We start from the raw sequence: 19,757 nt of genomic DNA on the forward strand, positions 1-19,757 counted from the left end.
TTGCTTTCTGCCTTGCATTCATGAAAACATTAATAAGTATGTCTCTGCATTTCCTTTAATTTACAACTGTTAATATTGTTACGAGGAGTGCCTCCTTCTCACACTTTTGCATATAATCACAATTACAACTGACACACCTCACTATTGTTCTGTGTGCTTTGCAGCTTTTCAGAGAGGTGAATGACTGGATAATAAAGCATTCAGAACCCCTTTATGGCCCACAGGCAGGCATTGTGTGCAATTCGGAATATGTTGAGTCTGAACTCCACAGCTCTTCTTTGTGGCCCACCCACAACCTGAACTCATACAGCTACATTCGAGCGCCCCTTTTCGCACTATAAATGATTCATATTTTTCATAAAAACTAGAGAAACATATCATCTTGGGAAAAGCAAATACTCTTAGAAAATGAAACAGTAAGCTAAACGTGAAATGTAAATAGGCACAGAATTGTTGCTCCCAGGCTGAGGGGGTAGTGTTTGCTTTTGCTGACTATGGCTATTGCAGATGGTGGGGCATTAGGACCCCCTCCCGTCCCCCACAGAGGCCCTACTGCTGGCAACTACTTTCTTTCACACTTAGATACATATGAACACAATATGAATTACAATAGGAAGTGACTGGAAAAAGAAGTGATTTGACGCCACTTCCTCATCATCTGTAGTCTTGAAAGACAAGGTTAGATCTAAACTTCAGAGGCATTGCTTTGATAGAACAGCTGATCAGGCTGCTGTCAATAAAAAGTCATACCACTATGGGGGAGTCCCTTTATATATGTCTTCGAGGCAAGGTAATATATAAAAGACGACTGGCAAACACCAGGTAAAAAAACACATTTTATTTTATTTTTCTATTTGATTTGTAGTCTTTTTGGATTGTTGTAGAAAGTACTTTGTAAAGTGCTATGCATAAGCGTCTGTTGAATGCCTTAGCATTGATGTGCCCGTGCAGAACATGGTGCCTTAAATAAATACAGTTGGTTCATCGCCACAGCCAATAAAATGCCTAATAATTGACTTTTCCTTCACATTCTGGTTTCCTCTAAGGGTCGGTTCATGAAGTCTTGAATTGCTTGGTGTAAAGGCAGCCATTTACTGATTGACATTTTCAAAGCTGTTATCCAGCTGCAAAAAAACAAAACAATTCCATTTAGTTTATATCTCGCAGATTGGTCTATTCTAACGAAGCAGAAAAATATGACCATTACAATCCGTTCCACATTATTTATTGTAAAACATCTTTACCCAGGAATGGGACAGTGAAACAGAGGCAATGGGACCATCATATATGAGTCCATATGGGATGCAATTGCTACGTCTACATCAGGGTTTCTTGCAAATCTTGTACACTGCCTTATAGCGTTTCTCATTTTCCCACTATGAATTTCGATTTCTATGTATACCTTCAAAATTTTGATCTGAATGTTTGTACGTCTAGTTGCTCACTGTTTATGTACTATCATGCTATGACTTAGAGTTTCTAAATAAATATTTCTTTAAAAAGTACTATGGATCATCATCATGGTCAATGGAGCTATAATTTTGCCTACATGTCGGTTAAAAGGAAGTTATCTGTGTTAAAAAGACATGTGATGCCGTGCCATGTCTTTATCCCCATGTTTTCACTGAAATGGTATCTAAAACGCCTAAGGGCGAGAGGTAAAGAAAGTTAAACCCTTGTCCTCCCATCCTATGTAAAGCCACATCAAAAGGGTTCCACTACTGTCTCAAAAATGCTCATCAATCCCCACAGAGACCTCTCTGGGAAAAGCAGGACCCTCACCCACATCGAAATGTGGCATGCTTCAGCATCGGGTATCCCGCACCCTGGACCCAAATAAGTCCAAGGTGGGCTCTACCACAAGACAGAGATGTTTTTTGTGTTTTAAATTGGAGTATACACTCCACATCAACAAGAGAGGAGAAGGAGAAAGGGTTAAATCTATCTATCCTAATGTATTACTTTTATTACTGGATTTCGATGTGGGTGACGGTCCAGCTTTTCTCTCTGTGTGGAGGTTGATGAGAATTTACTGAAATGATACCACGGATTGGCATACTACTTACAGTCTAAGAAAGTGTCCATCCCAGCCAGGGCTGTGAGATGGTGTTAACAGTACCAATCGTAATGGCATTTCAATCTTAATGGCATTTTTCCTCTGGTGTAATTTAAGGCTGGGTGGAATAGATTCAACTTTACATTGAAATCTACGCTGCTCCTCAGAAAACAATGCACATCATCTTTTTGGATGAAACACCAACCAATCGTTGGATATTTTTGACAAGCTGGATTCAGGTTTTGCACAAAGAAGAGTTTTTTAAACCGGTGATAAATGAATGAATGGCTTTAAGAGCTCATTCACTGTACATAGAAAACTATTAGAAAAGAGAAGAGGTTCACACCAAAATCAATGTGTGTGCTTTAGTAACTGTTATAGAGTGTAGGGAAACTACAAAACAAAGTATATGGGGAATGCGGGAATGATAAAACTAACAAGGAAGTAGCAAAAATAAGCTCCATATAAAGCCACCACATAAAACTAGCTTTTAAAAGCGGACCACACAGGATTCTATATCTTGCTTTTGAAATGAGTGCACGAATATGCAGCTATGTTTTTGCACTGATGCCATTAATGTTTCTTTTTTGGGATAGGGTTGGACTGTGCTTCTAGGAAGTCACCCCCAGCTGACTCCCTCCTGCCATTTGTATGTGCATGGCCTATCTAACGTCATTCTCACTTTACTTATTCTTTGGGCTTCTTGCATACTTTCTGTCTCCTCCTAAATGTGAAGCAGTCACTAGTGAGAAGGTGCCACGGCGGAGATGAGTAGGGGATGGCGGGGTGGTAAACATCACATGCTGGTACATGCATCAATAACATAAATGCCTGTGATATATCATTAGGCCTGACATGGATTGATTGTAAATTGTTTTGTGTAATTCAACAAGATTATGGCGTGAGGCCTTGAGTGCACTACTTAATACCTGTGGTCGAATGGTCTCACCCGGGTGTAGTAGCAGTGAACTCCAAGGTTCTTGTCCGAAGGAGGAGGGTCAGGTAGTGGTGTCAGTGAAGGCGTTCAGGAAAGGTATTGTGAAAGGTGGTGTAGGGAACACAGAGGACCAGGGACTGAGCCCTGGGAGACACCAGTGGATAAGGTGTGTTAGTGGAGGTGGAACACTTGGGTCTGCAGAGGAAGTGGTCTGAGAGGTAGGCTGTGTACCAGCTTAGCGCCTGATTTAGAACTCGGCGGATGGGTCACTCCATCACAACAGTGACAGACATCACATCCGCCGAAATATAAATCCCATTCCATCCGATGGGATTTAGATTTTGGCAGACAGGATATCCGTCACTGTTGTGACAGAGTATGCCGTCCGCCGAGTTCTAAATCAGGCCCTTGGTGCCATACTGGATTTTCGAAGGGGCAAAAGGTTTTTGAGAAAGGAAAAATAGCCACTGTGTTGAAGTCTGCAGAGAGATAGTGGATTATGAGGAAGGAAAGTCAACTGTAGTAAAGTGTAGTGGATGAAAGAATCTTATGGTTAACATGCTTCGCCATTTGCAAAGTTAACTAAAGATAGGATACTTACTGCATGGACATTATGCATTTTAGGAAATACAGGTGAAAATTATCTCAAAACACTTCTGGAATCATAGATACTACTGGATTTGAAGCATGAAGCAAAGCTGATACTATTCTCAAAGCTATATCCATATTTCAGTCTCATTTACATGAGCAAACAACTTTATTTACAAATGTAAAACCACTTTTCTAATTCAGAAATTCTGGCTTAGTACTAGTACGGGGATTTACTTGGACAAAGCTTAACATGAGTAAATCTTTGCACAGGGTTGGGGAGTGGGGCGAATTGCTGCTATATGGTCTGGGTAGAAGGTAAGGTCTTTCCTACATCTTAGATTTGTTGTTACAGCCGCAGCATCATAACTCCCATCAGGGTCCACCCTCCCTGCAGTTGTAACTAACCAAAAGGCTTGTATTACCACACACCTCAATGTTCCATGCATCATCTCCTTTAGTGTACACTTTCTTTTGTTTTGCAATTCTTTATTGAAAATTATAAACAGGAAAACAGCGTCATGCATGACATTGACATTAGAAAGGAACATAACAAGCCTCCTCTAGTAGTAATCCCAGAACATGAGCAATAACCGGAACCTCAGCAGAGACATACAGTGCTATGATTTTACAAGAACTGAACAGTATGGGCGTGGTCGTATATGATTGCTTGTGTAAGGCCACAGCTTTGCCAGCCGCGGTAAAGGAAAGGTACCAGGAGATGACAATGCCAACTGCAGGCGGAGGAACAGAGCAAGGCTCAACACCAAAACTCATAGGGACACCTGACCCGAGGGATCACTAGTTTGCTCGCCCAGTGGTAGGGAGGAGATATCATTGACAGGTCCAGAACCCTTGGTATGTGGGGATCGCAGAGGGATTCAGCAGCACGACGAAGAGGGTGAGTGTGTCATAGGGACAATATCAATCGCTGGGAGCTAATATCTCATTATAGAGCTAGAGGAGATGAGTGTGCATTGTTTGAAGAGTAGATAGGGACGGAGATTATAATCAAATTCCTGGGAAAGGAGAAGAAAGAAAGAAAGAAAGAAAGAAAGAAAGAGAAACGATGAGAGGGAGGAGGGTCAGAGGGAAGAAAGAAATGCAGAGAGGTAAGAGGAGAATAGGAGGGACAGTATCGAGAAATAATGAGGGGAGAGAAAGGGGAGAAAGCAGTAAGGGTAAAGAGAGAAAAAAGAAAAGAGATGAAGAGAGAGAGAGCAAGACAGAGGGAAAGTGAAAGAAGGTAGGAAGAGGGTAGAGATAGAGAAGAGGGGAAGGAGAGATACAATGCGGAAGAGAGAGAGAGAGAGGGAGAGAGAGCGAGGGAGCGTGACCAGGGGGGTAAATGGGGGTGGAAAAGGGTGGAGGGGGTGGGGGAGAAAGGGATAGAGAAATGAGTGAGAAGTTCCGCTATCTGCTAGCCGGAGGAAAGGGGCCCACATTTGCAGAAATACCTCTGTCCTATCCTGTAGGTTATAAATAATAGGTTCATGGGCAGCTGTTTGGAACATTGCTGACAGCCATTCATCATGTGAGGGGGCAATACTGCGTGCCAGTGTCAAAGAATACCGATCTTAGCCATGGCCAGTGCCGTATGCAAGAGGCAGAGTTGTGTGCAGGACATGTGTTGGATATCGCCCTGTCGTGCAAAAGGAGCAGGGTTCTCAGAAGAGAAGGCGGTATTGGCAAGACCCCCTCACCGTAACCCCAACTGCCTCCCAGCATGGCTGTATATTTGACAGTCACAGAGTACATGTAGTAAGTCGCAATGTGGGTGGAGGCAGTGCTAGCAAGTGGCGTGGGGCAATAGTTCTGCTGTTCTAAGATTCTGGGGTGTACAGTACCAGTCATGTAGGGCTTTGAAAAGATAGAATTTCATTTGTGCCTCCAGAGCCCCCGTTCCCGTGCCTCTAATAGGGAGGCCACTCTTGCATATCATATTCTACCTGTAATCAGGTTTGCTATTTGGCCCTGAGGGAGGTTAGAAGGGGCATTGAGAATAAGTGCAGATTTAGTAGATTGTGCAGCCCCGACGACATTCCTCGGAAGGAACCCCGGGTTTGTAAATACTCAAGCACCGGTGAATGCTGTAGGGTCCATAGGTGGGTCCCCAAACAGCCCTGAAGGCAATGTGAGAGCTGTCGGTATTGCCAAGAAGATTGGCTACGGAGCCCAGATTCAGCTTGTAACACCGGGAACGGCTTCAGCATCTTATTATCTAGGAGTTGATCAATAGATAAGATGCCCTTAATGCCCCAGTCCTCCCAGTCAATCACTTATCCACCTATTAGGAAACCGGCATTGCCCCAGAGCGGTGCATGTGTATGAATCCGAGGATCCACACCTAAAAGATGGTGAGCCCAGCGCCAAGAGTGTAGCATGGCCTGCATCATTGGATGAATGGGTTGGGCCAGGGGAGCTGTTGTGCCATAAAGCCCATCCACGCCCGGTGGCATATGTGAGAGTGCTCGTTCTGCCTTTACCCACAGGGGTGGGTCTGGTACACCCGGAAGCATGAAGGCCAGCTGCGAGAGGTGTAGCGCCAGTGCATAGTTTTCCACTGAAGGTTATCCCAGATCCCCCATTCCCGTTGGGCAATGAGTTTAGCTTTGGAAAGCCGTGGTCTTACAGAGCACCATATGAATTTACGTATGCAGGTATCTATCTTCCTGAGCATTGTCAGAGGTACTAGCAACGGTAACATCCCTAGCACATAGGTGTATCATGGCAAGTTAACCATGCGTATAGCCTGTACTCTCCCCCAAAGGGAAAACCCTAGTTCCGACCATTTTTCAAAATCTCGTTTGGTTCGGTTGAGCAGAGGTTCCAGGTTAACTTGCACCATCTGGTCTAAGCCCCTATTGACGAGGATCCCTAGATATTCAAGCCTGAATTGTTTCCAGGAAATTGGGAAGGCCGTTATAGCTGCACTCCTAGTCACCGGGGAAAGGGGTACAGCTTCGCTTTTATTCCAGTTTATTTTATACCCTGATAGTGCTTCAAATTCCGTCAGGATAGCTCGCAGTGCTGGGAGGGAACATTGAAGGTCTGTGAGTGTGAGTAATATTTCACCCACATATAAGTAGATTGTGGAACGTCCTCCCGGTATGGGGAGCTGGCTATGAGGGGTGACCGTTGGATATAAGCTGCTAGAGGCTCAACTGCCAGAAGTAATAGCAGCGATGACAGTAGGCAGCCTTGCCGACTTCCTCCTTTAACAGAAAACACATCAGAGAGGAATCCCCCACAATTGACCTATGCCGTGGGTGAGTCATACAGCCAACGGACTTTGTTAATGAACCCATCTCCCAGACTGAAGCGTTTCAGAGTCTCAAAGAGATACCACCATTCGATCCTATTGAAGGCTTTCTCAGCATCAAGGGAGAGAGCCACGGCCTCTTTTCTAGAGTCTCTGGTGGCCCAGAGTCCATGTGCTAGGGTGCGAAGGTGGTTCCTGGAGGACCGTCCGGGTACAAAGCCCACCTGGGTGTGATGGATAAGGGATGGAATGACCTTTTTGAGGCAGGCCGCCAAGACGCTAGCCAGTATCTTGACATCCCCGTTGAGTAGGGAAATGGGGCGATAGCTCTCCACAATAAGGGTTCCTTCCCTGGTTACGGGAGGACCACTATGGATGCCCTATTAGAAATAGGATTCAGAGAGCCTGTACTTTCCATACCCCAGAAGGCTTCATAGAGGGAATCCACTGTTTCCGCTCCTGTCCATTTGTAATATTCTGCTGGGAATCCACCTTCCCCAGGAGCCTTGTCGTAGGGTAAGTTGGATATGGCTTGCATTATCTCCTCCTTGCTGATCTCTCCCCCCAGTAGCCCTCTGCCCTCCACGGTGAGACTTGGGATCTGGGCCTCCTCAAAAAACACAGCAAGTCTGTTGTGGTCCGCTTCCGTTTCGGGGGTATAGATGGGAGCAAGTTTATGGGAAATGAGAAAGTAGTCCAACCGGGACTGTGTCCCCTGGACCGGTGATATAAAAATGTACTCCCGGTCAAGCTGATGCGAAAGGCACCAGTGATCTACCAGCCCATGGTCCGATATTAAGTCTTTCCCTAGTGCTCTGTCCACATTGTTGTCGATATCCGATCTGCCCGTTCTATCAAGAACCGGGTCACGAGCCAGGTTCCAGTCTCCACCTAGGAGGTATTGGGAGGCTCCGATCTCCGTCAAGAGACAGTTTAAACGTAGAAAGAAGGAATGCCTAGAGCCCATAGGGGCATACATGGACCCAATGCAAAGTGTACATTCTCCGAGTTTGAGTTTGGTAAGAATGTATCGACCATCCAGGTCGGACCACGACTTGGGCACCTTAAACTGTAGGGAACAGCTAAGAAGAATCGCAACCCCACATTTGTGTGCTTAGCCTGAGCCTGCCGACAAGGACAGTGGACTACCACTATAGAGCACCCAGCCTACCCAGTCCGGCGCAGTTTTTCGGATTCCAAGAATCATAGATGTATTTCTTGCAAGAGGGCAATATCCATACGTTTGGATTGTAAATAGGAGAGGACCTTCTTTCTTTTGATATAGTGCGTGAGGCCATGAACATTCCACAATACTGTCTTCAATGGCAGGGAAGTCCCCATTCATAGCTGTTGTATGGAGGTACTACCTGGTCTAGGAGTCACGGAGTGCCGATTCGAACAATCTATGTCGGAGTAGATGGCAAAAAGGAAAGAGAGTGAGGGGGGAAGGTACGAAGGGGGTCCGCGTCCGCACTCAGGAGATAGAAAGCAGACAAAGAAGAGAAGGAAAAAGAAGGAAAAAAGAGGGGGGGAAGATGAGGGAGTAAAGAAAGAAACAAAGAGAAAGGGGGAGAGAAAGTTACAAGGCTCACAGAGAGAAAAGAAGAGGTAACCTAGGTTCGTTTTGTGATCAGGAAGGGTACTCCATGTGAGCTAAACTCTGTTAAACCGCAGGTCTAATCCTGTGAAACCCGCAGCCGGGTGCGCACGACAGGGGGGGGGGGCAGACAAGAAGCCGACAGGAAGAAAAGAAAACTTCAGAACCCGAATGAGGGTGGGAGCATCCCAGTGATAAGGAGCAGCAAAGCCAGGGCAACAGGTGCCAACGGGCAAGCCAGGGAGATAAGCTGCTGTCCCATGGCTTAGAAGTGTTAAGTGAAGCCTGTATTCAATATCCCAGGAAACATGTGTAGAGACATCTCTTCATAGACAACAGAGTTGCCTGTCAATGGTGTATAACCAGTCACTAAAGGTGCTACTCACAGGTAAATTTACAAGGCTAAATTTACATGTGTAAGTTTACTCTTACACTTTGTAGTAAATTTGCTACTTTTGGCTATTCACTAGTTACATTGTACTAAAAAGTATACAATTACATGTCTGTATTCCCTGTAACCTGATTTACGAGTGCAAAGATACTACTTGTAACTTTTCACATATAGGCAGAGAGCTCTGTCACCGTGGCAGGGATGCCCTTGTAGTAAAGTATAGGGAAAAATAAAAAAGTTTATTAAAGTTAAACAAAATACAAATATTTTAGTGTCACATATTATCGTAAATTAATATATTTGTTTTAAATATAGAAAACGCTACAACACTATTAATTTTAAAATAGATATTTAAATAATATAAATATGTTCACTTAAATTACATTTTTAAAGATTTATTACAAAACCCACCTAAAGCAAAATCTTTACATTATTTATTATGTAGTACAAATTATCAAAATGTATGCATAGAATTCATTTAAATTAATGGAACTCACTTAAAAAAATTGGGCTTAGGTTACATTTATTTTTAAAGTAAAAAAGGTTGTTAAAATATTTCCCAAAAAATATTTTTATTTATCATACACATTTTTCAAAATCTAATTACAATTATATATATTTTTAAGAAGTGTACCTAAATTAATGTATTTTATTCTTATTTCTTAGGGGGTGTTATTTTAAGTCCTTTGTTGCAATACCAGTGGTTGGCCATGTGTGGTGCTGGACTTGATCCAGATCTGAGCTGGCTTACATTTACCAGTGTTTTGGTTCCTTTTTGGCTCTAGTAACTATTGAAGTACAGTTTGTGATCAGCAATAGACTTATGCTTATGTGGGTGGGTCATGTCCCTTCCTAGGGGGCATATGTACAATATTTTTGGTGGTCCGAAATGGGCTGATTTGCAGAAAAGCATTCTGTAATGTAAATATACCAAATTGCGATTTGGTAAATTGTTACTGAATAATAACTTGGTTTAGCGATTCAATACTTCGAAGGGAGTGTTTAGGGGATCCCTTCCAAATACCAAATAGCAGTGGTATGTATGAATGTTTTGCAACCAAATTCCAGTCACAAAACATTCATTTTTTACTGACACCTCAAAGGAGGTGGTAACCCATCTGCAAATGGGAAGGAGTTCCCAAGGGACACCTTCCCCTTTGAGAATGTAAAAAAATATAGGCCCATATTTATACTTTTTGAGCGCCGCATTTGCGTCATTTTTTAATGCAAAAACTGCGCAAACTTGCAAAATACCATTGTAAGTTTGCGCCGTTTTTGCGTCAAAAAGCAGCGCAAATACGGCACTAAAAAAGTATAAATATGGGCCATAGGTTTAAAGAGCAGGCAGTGGTCCCACAGATCAAAGCCCTCCCTTAACCCCTTAATATGCTTCCAAAAACCTCATCAATCCAGTAATAAGCAGTCCCTATTTTCCAGCTACCCAGACCATACCTCCCACAATCACTACTAAAATGCAAGCATACATGTGTAAAATTTGTGCAGTCAGGACATGTTTGGCCCTTGTTGGAAATGGCCCTCTCTGCAGGGTCATCCCTGAACCTTTTGTCTTTTCCCTCCACTTTTTGTTGAACTTGTTTTTGTTGGCCTTAGGACTCATTGCACTTTACCACTGCTAACTAGTGCTAACATGCTTGTGCTCTTGCCATAAAAAAAATGCTTTGATTGGTATATACCTAATCAACATATTTAATTTACGTATAAGTCCCTAGTTAAGTGCACTACATAAGCTCAGAGCATGTAAATTAAATGCTACTAGTGGGTCTGCAGCACTACTTATGCCACCTACTTAGGTAGCACTTTACAACATGCCCCAGACCTACTATTGCAGCCTGAATGCTTCCTAGGTTTTACATGCCCTGTAGTGAAAGGGCAGTTTCATTACTTTGAGGTCTACTCCTCTCACAGGATAACATTGGGGATTCTTTATTACATTTGATAAGCTGCAATTCCTGATTGGCAAGGGGAAGATCTGTCATGTATAGTACCTATGGAATTGTAATGAGAAATCCTCTTTAATGGTAAAGTCTGATTTATCATTACAATTTTGAAAATGCCACTTTTAGAAAGTTGTCATGTTCGTGCTGTTAGCCCTGTGTGCCTGCAGCTTGTTACCAATACACGTCTGGGGTGGAGTGACAGCTAGGCTTGTGCATTCCCTCTAGACAGCCACACACAAGTTGAGCTTACATGTGACTGATGGGCTATTAACATCCTGATGGGCTTTCCTGGGCAGGATGGGAGTAAGGAGCTGGTCACAGCCTCAAACTTACAACTGAATGGGCTGTTTCCTGACACCACACAAAAGACTGCTTAACCCCGTAGTGAGTCTGGAGCCAGGACAGGGAGGGAGGACCTCTGTGTGTACTTCAAAACCCTACTTTGAAGACTCCCCCACTTCAAAGGCACTACTGGGTATAAGAACTAGACTTCTAACCCAACTCAGTACAATACTGAACTTGTGAATACTCTGCCAGGAAGAAGCTACAAAGACTGCTACTCTGCTGGGGTTCTGCTCTGGAAGAACTGCTTTTTTGCTGTGCTGACCTGCTGCCCTGCTTGCTTGGGTGAGAGGGGTTGGACCCACATCACCTGAACTCAGAACCAGAGTAACCCCAAGGGCTTGCTGGATTGGCACCTGTTATTCTGCAGTCTCAGTGACACAAAAGACTTCTATCTCATCACCCACAGCTCCTGAACCCATCTTCAACAAGCTCCTGACCTCCAAGAGGTGCTTTTAAGGCCCTGGGCCCTAAGAAGTGTTTTGGGGGTCTTTGCAACCGTGAATGAGCCTGTTTGCTCCTGCACAGTGCCTCTCACCCAAAGAAGCAGCGCAAGTGACTACACGTTTGTCTCTGCGCACAGTAAGCATCGCCGCTCGTGACTGTGAGGCTCTAGTCCGCCCCTCTCTGATGCCAGGCCGACTCTTCACACGACCGGACAACGCTTTCCTTGCTCCCAGAGAACGTCTTCCCTGCTAATGGGACTCTTGGTTTTATTTTTTGAAGAAGGAGAAACTTCAGCTGGACTTCTCTGGGGCTGTATCCGACCTGCGCCCCATCGCAGTCGGACTGAAATTTTGGATTTTACCTGATCTAGCGCGACCAGATAGCCCCAGTTCAACATAAATGCTGTACATAATGGCGATAGGTCATGCAATATTTTCACCATGGTTGGACAAACTATGCGAATAGCTGGCCTGCACAAGACGTCCATGGCAGCAGTTGGAACATGCTTCCAGTTAGAGGAGCAAGGAGCTGCAGAGACGTGGAACAGCACTGAAAACAGACGAGAACCTTTGCTGCTTTTCCTTGGTGGGCTATCCAATTCATAAAGCTGGATAAAAAGCACATACACTAATAGTTTGTTGGTGTCAGGTGATATTTGTGGAAACCATTGTAACAGTGCCTGGAGTGACATACCTGTTGCCAAGGTCTTTTGTTGCTCCTTAAGACCTGAAGAGACCCAGAAGTAAAGTGAGGCCAAAATCCGTCAACTGTTCTGTTTGGAGGAGTCATCCAATTTGAAATCTTGAAATACGTTTTTGAATACTAATTGAAATGACTTGGGGCAGGATTGCCCAACACTGTGATAAGGACTACCTCCTAGTTGGATAGCATAGTAAATGAGGAATGCAGCCACAAAATGCTTAATAAGGAAGAAAGACTGAAGTTAAGACTAACTGTGTTAGATTTGCTACTGTTTTGTTGTGAGTTTTTGGCAGATCTGTTTCCTTTTTAGTTTGTGTTTTCATCAATTTTTAACATAAGATTCACTGAGAAAGGGCAGAAATGCGCTGTATCTACAAGATACGGCACATTTCTGTCCTCTTCCCCTGTGCCTGGTGCACAAATTGCTGCCATGCACCAACACAAGCACCCTTGCACCATGTTGCAAGGGTGCACCATGGTGCAAGTGTGCCTGCGTTGTGGAGATGATTGTTTTTGTGCAGGTATGGGATAACTTCCTGCACAAAAACTATCAATGGAGGCAATCTCCTCCTTCTATGTGTGCGGCGCATATAACAGGGAGAAAAATGTTATTTCTCCTGGTTGACCCACTTTAACGCCACCCCTGAGGTGGTGTTGGAATCTGACGCATTCCCAGACTTGCAGATCTGGGAATGAGTCAGATTCCATCAGATTCCATGAGTGTTGCATTTTTGTTGTTGCATGAAAGGGGTCCATATTTACAAGGCCATGAAAAGCCACGCAAGGTGGCTTTACGTGGCCTTGTAAATATGGGCCAGCACACTGTGCCACCGGAGCATCAAAACAAATTACCCCCCAGTGACGTGGTGTGCCGCTAGGGCCTCGTAAATGAGGCCCTCTGTACTCAGATCTGTATATTCATACTATGCCCTATACTTGCAGCAAACAATACGCTTTGAATGGGGTGGGTAAATAAAGGAATGGGGCACACGAGCATTTGTTGATTGCTGTGATAGTGCAAGTTCTGAAAAGTTGAGCATATGTGAAAGAATAATCATACCGCTTGTTTTCCGTCACATTCTCTGCACTGAGGTAAAAGGTTTTAAACTCTTCTGATGGGGGTTTGACCTCAATTACACAGCGTCCTTTGGAGCCAATGCACTGTTCACTCACGGTGTACCCCTGCAGGTATAGGCCACCTAGACAATGAAACAGAGCACATGACATGAGATGGTAGATGTTTGTGTAAGAACCAACAAAAAAAGGTCATTCATGCATTTTTTCAGCCTGGTAAAAGACATTTTTTCTGTAAGACAAAAACAACAGGTGAACCTTAAGATTTCGACTTTTAAAATGGCCAAAGATTTACATATTTTACAGGTTAGAGTCGTACTGTACAAACTCTATACATTTTCTTCCCATCGTCCATGCTGTAAACACAAATTAAAAATAGACGTTTGGCATCAGGAAAATAATTAAATTGGTTCCACTGAGCGTGTGGGATCATGCCACTGGTGATTTAGCTTTGTTTGAGGTGGATGTAGTGCTCAGCCAGTGTCCCATAGGTCTTTCGTTACAGTGCTTGACTAATTCAGACAATGGAGGAGAGCAGTAAACAAACAGTTTGGTTCTTCGTTTTTTATAAATACCTCAACGATGCTTACGTCATGAAAGGAAAGGAAGAGCTTTATAAAAAGAACCTTGATGCTTCATGTGTGGATCAAAGGAACACAGATATCAACCTGTAGGATATGGTCTGTAGGTCGTAACCTTAAATGACTGGTAGAAAACAACGTAAACGTCATTTGCTGCTCCATTAGTGGTTCCATTTTATTTTTTCAGAATCATTAATCACTTTGCATTAATTTTGCTTGATTAATATGAAACAGTATTATATTATTATTCCACTATAATTTCAGTTTTTTTTATTTTGGTTTAACCCAATGTAAATGTCGGATTATTACAGCAAACATTACATTACATTATTGCATCATATTATGCTTTTTTATATGTTTACGGGCAGACTCCCACAATCCCTAACGTTATCTTTCTTTTATTAATGTTAATATTGTTTTTTTAAATGTGTTTTTCATTCATTAATTTGTCTGATTGTACCTGATTTTTCATTTAATATACTTGATATTTACTTATTAATCACAGGGTGCACCCATTGTACCTCCTTTTCGTAACCCTACCCTTTCTATTTCTTTTTCACTTTAACACTCGCTTAAGTTATACCCTCTCCTCAACATAACTCTTTTTTAAAGATTTTGTTTCCGAAAACGAATTATTTTGCTTTTCAGAACCAAAAGTGAGCAACACATATCATCCATGCGCCACCTATTGTTTTATATCGCTTCTAAATGTCACTTTTGTTTACAGGAGAAAACATCCCAATATTACATCGTCTGACGTTAGCCCCTTGAGCCCTTGTGGTCCTCCAGGATTCCACATCTGTTGAGTCATTTCCAAATCTGGCTTGGTTCTCACCTACATTCCTTGACCTCTCCTATTGGGGGTTTGCATCCTGCTGTGGATCTGTGAATTTGTCCACTATTTCCACCAAGTTGGTAGATTGTCTAACACTTTTGGATCCTTCCTAGTAGCCATCATGCAGAATTCCCCGTTAGGGCCCATTCAGTAATATCTTTCTCCTATTCTGCCACTACGGGACCCTGGTGACATAGCCATCACATGGCAATCCGGCATCTCACCAAACCCTACCTCACACTCACAAATATACACCTTACTTTACCTTTTTAGGTTTTGCCTACCACAGCGCATGCGCTTGCAACGAGATGTATTGTTTACTATTCAGTGAGCTTACATCCTCCCATAGCATACCACTGGTCTTTCGACTGCCTACCTCCTACAGGCTTCTCTTGCTTTATTGTTTTTGCCCTTCCCTGTGACACAGTCTTCCTCCATCTGGGCAGTACGGTGCAATATATGATTGAGCTTGTGTAGATTGAGAAGTGTGCACCGCCGTGGTATAAAGCCACATTGATCTTTGTGAACGAGAGTGGTGATTACCTCATTAATATCCTTGCCTTGCCAGATTATTATACCAAGATAAACACATGCCACAACCACCAAATCTGTGACCTGTGACATTGCTTGGTGACAATTCCCTTTTCTAAACATCCTGGTTTTAGTAGCAAATATTAATTTACCACATATTTGAATAAACTCAATTTCTGTAATGACACTAACAATATAATCTTGATTTTTCCAGGTGACATTCTGATCTCCCACCAATTGACCTAGGCGGTACTTATTATGTCACACCCGTCCGCCACATCTTGCTAGTATTCTCCATAATTCTTTATCAACAAAGAGTACCAATGAGCATGTTTTTGCTGTAGACTGCCAAGAGATGGAGTAATTAGTGAACATGAAGAAACTGGGAAACCTCATACCCTTTGCTATGCTTAAACATAGGAGATTATCGCCCTCTTTACCTTATCACTTTTCTGATAGGATTCTCCACTGTTTAGCAACACAACTAGCTCGTGTCGGAGTGAGGAACATCAGGTTTATAGTCGACCTACTCAATTACACATTTTGAAATTAGTAAGAGTGACCCAAGCCCTATATGTACTGCTAATGATTTCGGAATGACTAACTGATTAATAATGCATCCACTTTTATGTATCTTGCCCTTCTTTTAAAATACACCCTTCAGAATTGAAAATGAGTGATTCCAGGTAATTCCATTTTATCAATACTGTTCTGTCACAGGGTTCAAACAGTTATGTTTCAAATCATGCGAATGCACTGTTTGTGAAGAATGTCGAAAATACAACATTCTATGTTTGCAAAATTGCTATGGCTATAGCTTACTTCAAGAGATTACACTGACTTGTTTGGAGTTCTTGAACAAGAGGTACCCAGTCCCACTTTATTGCAATAATAATTTAAAATAAGGGAGAGAAGGGATTATCAGTGCCTGTACTATTGATAGGCATGCCTATGTAACCTTTTCTTATAAAACCAAATACTGAGAACAGTAATTATGAAAAGATAGGATACTGTGTGATGTGGGCACCCTCTGTATCCTGATGACAGTACTAGATGTTATAGGGCTTTAATAAGCACTGAAACTGGATGCATTTTTGGAAAAAACAATTCCTTAACTCAAATACCCCCTAGGCTCTGCCACTCACTGGAGGTGCCCTTCAGTAGCGATTGAGTCATTGGCACAATGGCAGCAACATTTAATTGTGGACTTTCACAGCAGCTCTTAGGTGCACTGTTGTAAACTGAAGCACATGGGCCCGCGGATGGGGCATCTTGGTCGATCACAGAAGCTCCTGTGTGCACAGGAACCCTCATCTAGGGATTCAGGAGTAATTACAGCGGCCTAGTCACACTAGTGGGCACCACCCATGCTGAAGGAGACATAACTGTGGGTCCACCCTGCCACATGACAGAGCCTGTAAATCTTTTGTAAAACAACATGCTTAAGAAGAGTCTTGTAACATGGATCAACTGCACTAAAAATATACTTGGTTGGTAAGAATTAAAAACTGAGGAGTAGATTGTCACATGAACACTGTGACAAGGACGTTCAGCCCTAAAGTCTCGATTTTGGATTTTTGAAACAAGGCATTCTTGTATAGGTTTGAAAGCACAAAGCATGGACCAAAAGCATAAAGTGAATTACTTTGCAGAACAAATAGACGCCAAATGTGTTAGTTATGACTAAATATCACCACCAGTGGATGGCAGCAATATTTTCTAAGCAGCCTCTTTGACCCACTCTAAGAAGAAAATTAGCCCTGACTTTAAGAGGCGAGAATACTTCTCTACCCATCTGATAGGTACCACTGAAGAGAGTTGTCTCCTGATCTGCCTGGATGTTTGCCAGAATTCTGCTCTAGGGCAGGGGTTGCCAGTTTTCTGCTGTTTCAAACAGCCAGGTTACTACTAATAAAGTGTGCTTGCGAACCTATGACTCTGGAGAGCACAGATGGTCCACTGACAGCAAGCTAGAAACGATTCTAGTGAACCAGTTGGTACTCGTCATTTCTTGTAGACCTGGAAGATGAGTTGTGGGTTAACAAAGTGCTCTTGAGTCTGAGAATCCAATCCTGAATTTAATAATAATATTGTGTTTTATACATGTAAAAAACCTTAGGACTTTGTGAAAGCCTTCCCCTCGAGGAACTATACAATCTGCAAATTTATTTTGAAAATATATTGCCTTGGTGAGCTCATCTTTGTGATTTGCACTCCAATAAGCTTTAAGGTGAATAATTCAGTACTACCATGGGTCTGCCCAGTCTTAGGGGCACATTTACCAAAAAGTCACTCAGTGCAGTGTGTCACCTTTCTGCACTGCACAACAGGGAAATGCCCGGAATGCACCCTATCTAACATTTTATGGCACATTCCTGTCTTTTCCCAGCGCTGGGGCACAATGTGCTGCCTAGCTCCAATGCAGGCATTATTATACCATGGTGCACAGGTGCATTGTTAGCAGGATTGTTTTTGTGCCGAAAGGGGCACCTTCCGGCACAAAAACAAGTCCCTGAGGCTTTTTCCTCTTTATATGTGTGCTGCATTCTGGAAAATTGAAAAAACTAGGAGGCGTAGTAGCTTTGACCTACTCCTAGGCCTACCACCTTATGGTAAGTGTAGGAATGTGTCAAAATCCATGGGTGTTTTGTGGGAACCCACACACTACCTGCGGAATACCTCCCTGGGGCAGAATAACGCAATACAACAGTTTGCACTGAGTTGCATTACTCTGAATTCATCAAGATACTCAGGGCCGTGCAAGGTGGTCTTGTGTGGATTGCTACATCAGACGAACGTTTCAGGTTTGCACTGCTGAAGATATGTTTTCCTATATATATCTGTGGCATTTGTACTGCAAAAACCTAGCAAAAAAGCTGCAGGAAAATAGTTTGAAGTCTGAAGATAAGAACATTGTGAGGGACCATTCACCAACTAGTATTCACCCTGTTCACTTGTGGGACATCCACATGGAGGATACTCTTTGAATTTTTCAATTTTTTGGGTGGAATTTTCATTTTTTCCCATGCTTTGCTATTGCTGTGTTCTTATTTTCTTGTTCTTGATCCCTGTAATTAATTGTCTTCTCTTTTGTGCCATTTTATTTATAATTGTCTTCTTAAACAACGTGATAAAGATCGTTTAAACTATGTACTTCTTAATTGCATTTTATTTGCCTCGCTGATTCACTTGCTGACTGAGCCAAACTTCCAAGGTTAAGCTGTGGATTTCTCACACAAACGGGTCTACCTTTGGGGTTTGCATTGTTTGGGCCATGTGGGGGCTATGTCTCAACTGTAGCCATCTGATTATTTACCCAGAAAACCAAACGATTCAAAACCGGTATCTATGTTCAAAACAGAACCTATTTAATTATCCAAAATCCAGACCCACTGACTCTGTCAATGATTATTAAATATGATGTTTTTGACAGTTTCAGTTTAATCCTGTTTCTTTATAATGGTTATACAGTGCTGCACTAGAAATGGGCGAGGTCTCTGCTTTAAAAATGCACTATTCATCTAAAACGTTATGTCCTTACTGATAAAAATCTAGAGAGATTTTCACCGGAGAAGGTAACAAGGTGCATGAATGGCCTAATTCTGTCCTTTCCAGTTCTCTGTGGAAAATGCTTACTCGAGAAAAGTTGCAAAGTAGGAGACTTGGGTGTATGTGTTTGAGTGAGTAGTTTACGTGGAGTCTGTATTTTATGGGTGTTAAAGGACACATACTCTCCAGGTACTACTGGGGTGTGAGAGGGTCGGGTTGACCTGTAGGCCAGTTTGGCAGTGCCAGAAGGGCTAGTCTCACAGATCAGTGTGTGAGCCAGTTATTGGGCTGCTTGTCGGCCTGTTTTTGTGGCCTGATGGGCTGGATTTTGCTGTTGATTTCTCTGATGTTACCACAAACGATGCTTGCAGCGAGCACACATCTTCCATAGCTTGCAGATTACCTCTACAGTGTGTCTTTACACGTTCAAAGCTGCCCCAATTTCCAAATGTGTCACTTTTTAGCTGTCTGATTCACTTATGGAAGCTACTTTTATTTTGGTACCCAGGTCTATTTGTAGTCCGACCCTGAGGGTTGTTGCCTTTTGGAGTAAATTATACTGAGCAGGTCAGTAGTCTTAATTACTTGATTGGATTTCCAGTACTTTAGAAGTACGGTATGAGCTGACATCCTATGTAGGGAATTTTATACTTGCAGATGGGCCGGGAGCTTTGCATTTCTTATTTCTACAGAAACGTGTGAAAAGTTATTCACACATTGTAAATGACTCATGTGTAAGTGTCTCCTCACCAAGGCATTCTATCTGCTTGCTAATGAGATAAAACTTCAGGTTTCTTTGTGTCACAAGATAAAATCAGACTCCCAGCACTGGTCATGGAGGAAAAAGAAAGGCTAGGACATAACATTTAAACCGTAGTGTAGTAAAACACCACAGTCAGTAAGAAAT

The 19,757-nt window shown here is 42.8% G+C and overlaps 1 protein-coding gene across 1 annotated transcript in view; it reads right to left on the reverse strand.

Annotated features, from left to right (window-relative positions):
- Positions 1–823: 823 nt before the first annotated feature.
- LOC138285815 (uncharacterized) overlaps positions 824–19,757 on the reverse strand; it is a 569,249-nt gene continuing 550,315 nt past the window's right edge. The window contains exons 12-13 of the mRNA XM_069226216.1: positions 13,341–13,479; positions 824–1,124 (exon numbers count right to left, since the gene is read on the reverse strand). Coding sequence (XP_069082317.1) covers positions 1,025–1,124; positions 13,341–13,479 — 239 coding nt within the window. The 3' untranslated portion in view covers positions 824–1,024. The remainder of the gene's footprint in view (positions 1,125–13,340; positions 13,480–19,757) is intronic.

The sequence above is a fragment of the Pleurodeles waltl genome, chromosome 1_1 (assembly GCF_031143425.1).
Source record: "Pleurodeles waltl isolate 20211129_DDA chromosome 1_1, aPleWal1.hap1.20221129, whole genome shotgun sequence".
Lineage (NCBI taxonomy): Eukaryota > Metazoa > Chordata > Amphibia > Caudata > Salamandridae > Pleurodeles > Pleurodeles waltl.